The 8,600-nt window shown below is 34.2% G+C and overlaps 4 protein-coding genes across 4 annotated transcripts; 2 read left to right on the forward strand and 2 right to left on the reverse strand.

Moving 5' to 3' along the window:
- Positions 1–216: 216 nt before the first annotated feature.
- RO3G_17401 (uncharacterized protein) lies at positions 217–1,413 on the reverse strand (the record flags this gene model as incomplete). The annotated part of the gene is made up of 4 exons (XM_067671985.1): positions 217–517; positions 577–694; positions 748–780; positions 972–1,413. Coding segments are annotated over 4 exons (894 nt in total), but the record flags the coding sequence as incomplete, so codon positions are not given.
- A 493-nt stretch (positions 1,414–1,906) lies between these two features.
- Positions 1,907–3,684, forward strand: RO3G_17402 (uncharacterized protein; the record flags this gene model as incomplete). Its single annotated transcript, XM_067671986.1, has 5 exons — positions 1,907–2,622; positions 2,722–2,786; positions 2,919–3,336; positions 3,384–3,513; positions 3,562–3,684. The coding sequence occupies 5 exons, from the start codon at positions 1,907–1,909 to the stop codon at positions 3,682–3,684; spliced, it is 1,452 nt and encodes a 483-aa protein (XP_067528087.1).
- Positions 3,685–4,171: 487 nt separating this feature from the next.
- On the forward strand, positions 4,172–5,616 carry RO3G_17403 (uncharacterized protein; the record flags this gene model as incomplete). Its single annotated transcript, XM_067671987.1, has 6 exons — positions 4,172–4,229; positions 4,278–4,654; positions 4,750–4,792; positions 5,089–5,172; positions 5,273–5,286; positions 5,581–5,616. 6 exons carry the CDS (start codon positions 4,172–4,174, stop codon positions 5,614–5,616), a joined length of 612 nt encoding a protein of 203 aa, XP_067528088.1.
- Positions 5,617–6,543: 927 nt separating this feature from the next.
- On the reverse strand, positions 6,544–8,532 carry RO3G_17404 (uncharacterized protein; the record flags this gene model as incomplete). Its single annotated transcript, XM_067671988.1, has 2 exons — positions 6,544–6,663; positions 6,817–8,532. 2 exons carry the CDS (start codon positions 8,530–8,532, stop codon positions 6,544–6,546), a joined length of 1,836 nt encoding a protein of 611 aa, XP_067528089.1.
- Between the last annotated feature and the right edge of the window lie 68 nt (positions 8,533–8,600).

Below are 8,600 nucleotides of genomic sequence, written 5' to 3' on the forward strand. Positions count from 1 at the left end.
GAGAGCCAATATCAGCCCAGTGATCTTCTTCATCCTCTTCTATACTGGACACACTAACAAATTGATCCAGTGGAATTACATATAATGGAGAACGGCTATTCTTATATTCAAAATCATACAACTCAAATTGGGTCGCATGCAGTACTCCCCAGAACCTTTCCCATCTCTAAAAAAACTTTTCAGTTCTCAAGTATAAGGATATATTTACGCATTTACCTGAAATTGACCATTATGAGTATGAGCTGTGATATAATCCTCAAAGAGAACAGTATTATTGAGCAATATCTGAGAACGACGACTCACATAAGTTCCATGAACAACAAGTAACTGGTAATCATTACTTTGACCTGAATTAGGATTATCATTCAACACAAAACGCTCAGCTGTTTTTTGCTTCAAGTTCAAGCCAATCTCAATTGTTTCTCTTCCAAGACAGACTTCTTGTTGTTTAGCACCAAATAAAGACTTGTGTTTGGCAAAAACTGAAATAGTAGCTGTCGTAGGCTCTTCAATGTCACTAATGAAACAAATAAGTTTTTTTTCTTGCTTTTTTTATGGACTCTTGCGAATAAATACAATAGGAAGGTTTCGTCAAATTGTACAATAGAACCGTTTTTTCCAGATTTCTCACTTGTAACAAAAGAGCCTGCACAAGTTTCATCACTTACTTGAACTGTACATCTAAATGAACGAACTAATATTGAATCAGTAAAAAAAAAAAAAAAAAGGTAGAAAATTCTGTCTTACCTTTAGAAGAATCTGTTGCAATAACTTGAAGAACTGTGAACAACAAAAGGGTATCAGCAAAAATTAGATCATATACTTGGTGCTTACTTCTTAAATAAAACATTGCTTTAGGTTTAATTTCAAGTTTTTGAAAAGAAGGGGTAAATGATAATTGATTACTACAGTAACAGTTAGACATAAAAAATAGATATTAAGCTCCAAGCTAGATACTTGCAAAGTTTTACTACGCTTTAAAGGTTTCCTCAATACAATAGAATGATGATAGTGAGATAGTGGATTTCTAATACCATCATTCAACTGATCCTCTTTGATCCAAGTCAACTTCTCCACTGGTAATTCTTCTAAGGTATGTTTTGAACCATTGTAATGAACAAGTGGTTCCTGAATAATTGGATATCGATTGTAACAGTTGACTCCCATAGTAGCTGATTTAGGCATACCAGAGGGCATGATTCTTTTATTCATACGCGTATTAGCGCCTGATATATGATGGATTGTCTGAGTGACAAAGTTACGAAATGAGTCCGTAGATATTGATGGCTTCAAACTAGCTGCAGCAGAGATCTGAAGGCTGCTAAAGAATTCTGTCCTGCGGAGTTTACTTGACTTTTTCTTGCTTGAAGGAGGACTAGGCAGCAGTGGGTTACGAATAATAGGAAAAGACATGATAAAATAAAATGAAAGGAAGGAGAGAAATATGCTGTAGAAAGGATAAGAAAAATTATCAAGATTAAAGGTTTGGAATAAAACATTCAGGAACGTGCTCTATGTTCTGTTCGGAAAGTTTTTGAACAAAACTAAAATTGGTGACACAACTGAAAATTTACTTTTTTTTTTTTTTTTTTATTTTATATTTTACTCGACATGCTCCCTACTTACCGTAACATGAAAGACGGTCGTAGGGATTTTTATAGTGATGACAAGTATAATAAAATAAATAAGAGTTCATGGTTTCATGTAATTTTTCTCCTTTTTTTATAACTAAATTGTCTTATGCTCATTCGAAATATAGTCAAACCGTCGTAAGGTCATCTTGTGTACTAGTATTTTGTTCATTCTTTTATTTTTGTATATCAACAACAGTCTCATACCTATAAAGACATCAGAAAAACAAGATGGCATAATAGTAAACGATGGCGAATTAGAGGAGCTGGTTGAAATGGAAAAAGAAGAATTATTGGATGATATCCTCTTCGAATCTTCTCATGTCTTATTTACTCAATATCCTCCCATTCAGTCACTCTATCCCACAGACAAACTCACTGCAGACCGCCAGAAAAGAGTGGTGGATGCTTTTCTTCACGCCTGGAAAGGTTACTCTCATGATGCGTTTGGTAAAGATGAATATAAACCTTTAACACACAAAGGCCATAATTGGGCTCCTGGTGGTTTAGGCCTCATGATTATTGATGCACTTGATACGATTATGCTGATGAATTTAACAGAGGAGTATGATGAAGTCAGAATGTGGATAGCAACAGAACTCGATTTCAATAAAAATCAAGATGTTAATGTATTTGAGACAACTATCCGAATCCTTGGCGGTCTATTATCAGCATACCATTTATCCAATAATGATTCTCTTTATTTAGAGAAAGCAGTAGACTTAGCTGATAGATTACTCCCTGCTTTTGATTCAAACTCTGGCATCCCCTTTAATGGTGTCGTTTTATCTACTGGACAGATCGCAACGCACGGTGAGCCAAGTAGCACAGCTGAAGCAACTACTCTTCAGCTTGAGTTCAAGTACTTAAGCCATTTAACCGGAGACATGAAGTACTGGAAAGCAGTAGAAAAAGTGATGGACCATATGAGTGAACTAACAAAGGATAACAAAAATCTTGCATTAGATGGATTGGTGCCTATATACATTGAGTAAGAGAAGGAATATTGTTGCATTCCCTTTTTTTTTTTTTTTTTTTTTTTTTTTTTTTTTTTTTTTGCTTTAACTCTTACATATTCTATATATAATAGCGCCAATAATGGTAAATTTGCTACAAGAGAAGTTAGGTTGGGTTCAAGAGGTGATAGTTACTATGGTAAACTATATTAGATATTCTTAAAAGAAGAGATAAAAGCTAATTGTATGATAAAAAAAAAAGAATATTTGCTCAAACAATATCTGCAAACAAACAAGACTGAAATAAAATATCGAATGGAATACGATACAGCTGTTAATGGCATAAAAAAGCATTTGATTCAACAAAGTCACCCTAATCAATACACGTACATTGCTGAATTGATGGACATCACTCATCCTTCAAATAAGCATCCTAAAATGGATCATTTAGTTTGCTTTATGGGGGGCAGCTTTATTTTAGGGGCAACTGAAGGAGATAATGTGTATGATGCAAAAGTGCAAAATTCAGAGGATGTCCGTCTTGGTGAAGAAATTACTGAAACTTGCTATGAAATGTATAATATGACAGCAACTGGATTAGCAAGCGAAATCGTTTACTTTAATACAGATAATCAAACAGATGGCCCTGATATGGACATTCATTCTCGAGATAGGCATAATTTATTACGTCCTGAAACAATAGAAAGTATATTTTTATTGTATCGAATGACAGGCAATGAGAAATACCGGTAAAATATTTAAGCATGAATGATATTATGTAAACTTATTATTTCAGTGAGTGGGGATGGAAGATATTTGAATCATTTGAGAAATATACAAGATTGGATGAAGGAGGTTATTCTGCATTGAGAGATGTCACTACAATTCCTCCTATAAGAGATAATAGGATGGACACCTTCTTTTTGGTAATTGAACGTAATATAACTAATATAAAAGATTAATTTACTTTATAGGCGGAGACATTGAAATATTTGTATCTTTTATTCAGTCCAAGCGACTTTATTCCATTGCAGAATTATGTATTCAACACAGAGGCACACCCATTACCTGTCTTTACACCTAAAAACAATTTATAAAAATAAAAATTTTCACATGAATTGTTCCCACGATCAAATTTAAAATTTTGCGGGGAAAGACGAATGGTTTTTCTTTTTGTTTTTGCTCAGATGCAGACTACAGCACAACCTACCATTAAGCTACAAACACCAAAAAGAAAGGAACAAAGTATTGAATATATCATAAAGTCAGGCTTAGCTGGTGGAATAGCTGGCTGTCTAGGTAAAACTTCAGTTGCTCCTCTAGATAGGGTGAAAATATTATTTCAAGCACGAAATCCTCATTTTGAAATATATTCTGGTACATAAAAAAAATAGTCACCTTTTTGCATTTTATCTAATATAATAATACACAGGAAGATTTATAGGTGTATTTGAAGCAGGAAAAGACATATTCAATAAAAATGGAGTTATGGGCTTATTTCAGGGACACTCCGTAACATTGGCTAGGATATTTCCTTATGCGGCTATTAAGTTTGTCGCTTATGAACAAATAAAAGTCATACTAATGCCAACTCAAAAGCAAGTGACAAGTAAAAAACAATTCCTGGCTGGCTCATTAGCTGGTAAAGCTTGCATTTTTATGTATCAAATTCTGATCAAATGTAATATAGGTATCACATCAGTTCTGTTTACTTATCCATTAGATTTAATTCGTGTTCGAATGGCCTATGAAACACAGCGAATCAATGTTATGGATATGGTTTTTACAATCTACAGAGAACCTGCAAGCGAAAAAATACGTTTACTCAATTTTTATAGAGGGTTTCTACCCACAGTTGCTGGAATGACACCCTATGCTGGAGTCTCTTTTTGGTCACATCATCTTTTTACAGAATTTTGCAGACATAATTTACTAGCGAGTCAGTATACCCTTGCTCGAACATCACCAAATGATAACTCTCATAAATTAACACTCAAACCTTGGGCAGAACTTGTGTGTGGCGGGTTTGCAGGCTTTGTAGCTCAAACAAGCAGCTATCCGTTAGAGGTAAAGTGAAAAGATTGAAGACCAAGCAATTAATTTTCAAAAAAAAAAACTAAAAAGAACTAAAAAAAAAATGGGAATCAACAACAGATTGTTAGAAGGAGGATGCAAATAGGTGGTTTATTAGATCCAAAGATGTTTGTAAGCTTTACGGCAACTGTAAACGACATTTACCGAGTCAAAGGAATTAAAGGCTTTTATACTGGATTAACAATAGGATATATTAAAGTTGTTCCTATGTTTGCTATTAGCTTTGCAACGTATGAATATTTAAAGCAACTATTGCGTCTTTAACAAGAAAAGAAAAACAGCTATAGGACATTTATACACAAATAACATTGATATTTATATTTGATACCTTTTCTTTTTTTCTGTAAATACCATTCAACACAACTTAGTTATTAATTATTATTGTGAATATTATTTAATAAAAATAGCGTGCTTAACATGTAACAAGCCCAAATTACCACAAGGGCAAGAAAATCCCTTCGATTCTTTGAGAGAGGGGAGGGTTGAAGTTGGTAACAGTAGTTAAATTATTTGTAGATAACACGGCTAAATCAAACGGCAAAAAAAAAAAAAAAAAAAAAAAAAGTGACAACTGTTGTATAATGATAAAAGTAAGAAAGGAAAAGGTAAAAACAAACATCAAGGAACAGTGTTGTTGTATAATGGTAAAAGTAATTGAGAAAAAGGTAGAAACAAAGATCAAGAAACAGTTTGAATACTTTTTGAGACTGATCTTTATTTCAGTTTAAGTTAAAGTAAAAATTATTCTAATTGAAGGCAGATATTTATATCTTATTGAGTGAATGACTTGATATCTTGCATTGTAAACGTTCTTCTACTCTTTCAGGTGCTTTATCAAGTGTCATCTCTATTTATGATTATGAAAACTTTTCATTTGTTCTTTTGTATGTCTGTCATAGATTATCTTTTATTCTGGGAATTCTTCACTGAATTGAATAACGTTATTTTACGCGTTATTTCAATTATGTGAAAGATTAGCAATATTCCTGACATTGGATTGGATTTGGTTATTTTAGTTGATACGTCTTCTTATCAAAGAACTCTCATGAATACAATACATATTCTAAAAGAACATGTTTAATTGGAATTGATTGTATGATCTTATTTAAATAAACTTGTATTTTATTTTATTTTAATTATGATCTTGTATTAAGACTTATATTTATTAATGTCAACTACAATCAGTTACTGTTCTACAACAATAGCATTTGCATAAATATAAAGTATATTTGTTGTTAGAGTACTGTTTTCATTTGAACAATGAACTTTTTATTGCTATACTTTTTTCTTTTCTTTTTTTTTTAACTTAGTCTTTTTTTTACCAGATTTTTTTTTTCCCAAACACGACTATTTTGTTACGTTCTGTAACACGTTTGTAGTGACCTAAGCTAAAAATCATAGACTACCTTCCTAATATGTATTCTTTTGAACAAAATAATCGCAAAATGCTTTTGATTTCCGCATTTTGCCCTCAAAAATAAAAAAAACGAAGATATCGGTCTTTCAACGATAGAGGGTATGATATTTGGTACTTATAATGTAAAAACAGTAAGAAGTCAATAGCTAACAACTACTATTTATTAAGTAAGAAAAAGGAGAGGAACTAATAATTTAGAATGAACCCTGGATTATATCGTCTGACTATTAATTGTATAGTCTGACGTAGGCTGGACTGAGATCAATAATAAAATAATAAATAAAGACATCATTAATGACCAAACACGACATCATCCCCTACCAGTTGGTATCAACGTTTGGAAGTTGAATAGGAAGTGTTTGAACAGTTATAAATTTTTGTGTGACCTAATTTCTCTTTATGCGCTTGCTGTGCCTAAGATTACTATTTGCAGTCACAGCATTTTTTACAGAGCTTTCATGATGATCTGTTTTTCGATCAAAGCCTTCTTGACTTTGTTGTAGTCTTCGTTTGGGATATCTGGATAAAGCATTGCCATTACGTTTGGGTTGAGCTTTCTTTTTTTCTTTTGTATTATGAGATTGTCTATTGTGCGACATAGTTCCAGACTTTGACTGTTCATTCATAATTGTCGTAGTCAATAATTTACTAGGGGGCGGTAGTCTGAGGGCAATTTTTGCTTTTTATTCTTTTCCGCCTCCTTATTTTTCTTTTTTACTACTTCACCATTTTGATTTATGGATTTACCCAGCTTGCGCCAATAAATGTTAATTGACTCGGGATCAGTGAATGCCTCAGCAGTTAACCAGCTGTCATCGTCTTTGCTATAGTTTTTCCAGCGTACGAGGTATTCTCTATTTCCAGGTTCGCCTCTATGATTGATGATTGCCTCAACTTCGTACAATTCATCTTTTGGAATGATTTCATCCTGTGAAATAAGCTTTAATTCTTCTGGAGAATAATTTCGAGACATGAGCGTTTCGTCAACATCACGAAGTATATAAGCACCACCTTGTACTTGGCGTACAACACGATATGGACCTTTGTAAACCGGGGAGAGGCTATTGTACTGCTCTCTGTCACGCACCATTACGTAACTTCCTTCCGGGAATGTGGACTGACGATTTTTGCTGTCAGCTTTTTCCTTTTGCCTTTTGGTGTAAAGGTCGGTCCTATCCTGTATAGCAGGGAAGACAACTTGCGACATATAGTCGATTCTTTTCAGCAACTCATCGTGCGGCATGTACTCCTTCTTTTTTAATTCACCAGCATCATCCCTGTATTCAATGAAGTCATTTATGTTGCGAGCAAACATCAATGAAAAAGGTGTGGTCTGCAAGCGTGTGGAGATCTTATTGTTGATCATGAGCTGTACAGATGGAATGTAATGATGCCAATCTTCGGTGGCACCTTCAAGGAACTTTGCTAATATCTTTTTAGCAGATTGAACGTAACGTTCAGCAGCTCCATTTGCTGAGGGATGGTAAGGAGTAGTGTATCTTTTGTCGATACCCATTGCATTGAACAGATTCTCTAAAATTTCATTTTTGAATTCAGAGCCGTTATCGCTACATACAAAGTGTCTAGGATAGCCGAGTAAGGAAAATGTATCAACCATGGCACCTGCGACGGTTTTTGCCTTTTTGTCTACTAGGGGTTTCAATACGCAGAATCTGGTGCAAATGTCGACTAGAATCAACACGTATGTATACATGTTGCTACTGGATTGAAAAGGCCCAATTAAATCAAAAGCATAGGCATCCCCAGGAACATAAGCGTAGACAGGTCGATGAGGATTATAACCCTTTTTAGCAATATTGTACTTTTGACAGGTATTGCACTTGCTTACATAGTTTACTGCATCGGCTAATAAATTTGGCCAATGTAGGTTTTGGTTGTGGATTGATTTTACAATATGATCAGCTCCAAAATGTCCGAATTTATGGACTCCATCAAGAATCTCTTGTCGATCCTCATATGGTGGAGTGATATAATCCTTGTCACTGAATTTGGTAGGACTTTGGACATAGAACACTTTTCGGTTCTCTTTTTTCATTTTTAATTCATGTTCCTTTTTTAGATTTGGTTTGTAAGCAAGATTTTGGTGTTTTACTGTGCTGCTATTAGAATCACTCCCTGCCAGTTCTTTTTCAGGAGGAAAAAGACGTGAAAGAGCATCAGGTAAAACATTTTGTACACCGGGTATATGGACGATGTCAAAATCATAGGACAATAATGTGTCCATCCAACCCACCATCATGGGGTTGAGTTCATCGGACGTGAACAAGTATGCGAGTGCTCGATGATCAGAATATAAGGTAAAGTGATGACCATATAGAAATTTGTGAAACTTTTTCAAAGCAAACACAATAGCGAGGAGTTCACGTCGAGTGACAGAATAATTTCGTTCAGATTGGGATAAAGAGCGTGCCATGAAGCCGAGGTATTTGATGGTGGTAACAGTGAGTCCATCCGACTGTTTTTCGTCAAATTTCTGGAACA

The sequence above is a fragment of the Rhizopus delemar genome, genomic scaffold (assembly GCF_000149305.1).
Source record: "Rhizopus delemar RA 99-880 supercont3.56 genomic scaffold, whole genome shotgun sequence".
NCBI classification, from domain to species: domain Eukaryota; kingdom Fungi; phylum Mucoromycota; class Mucoromycetes; order Mucorales; family Rhizopodaceae; genus Rhizopus; species Rhizopus delemar.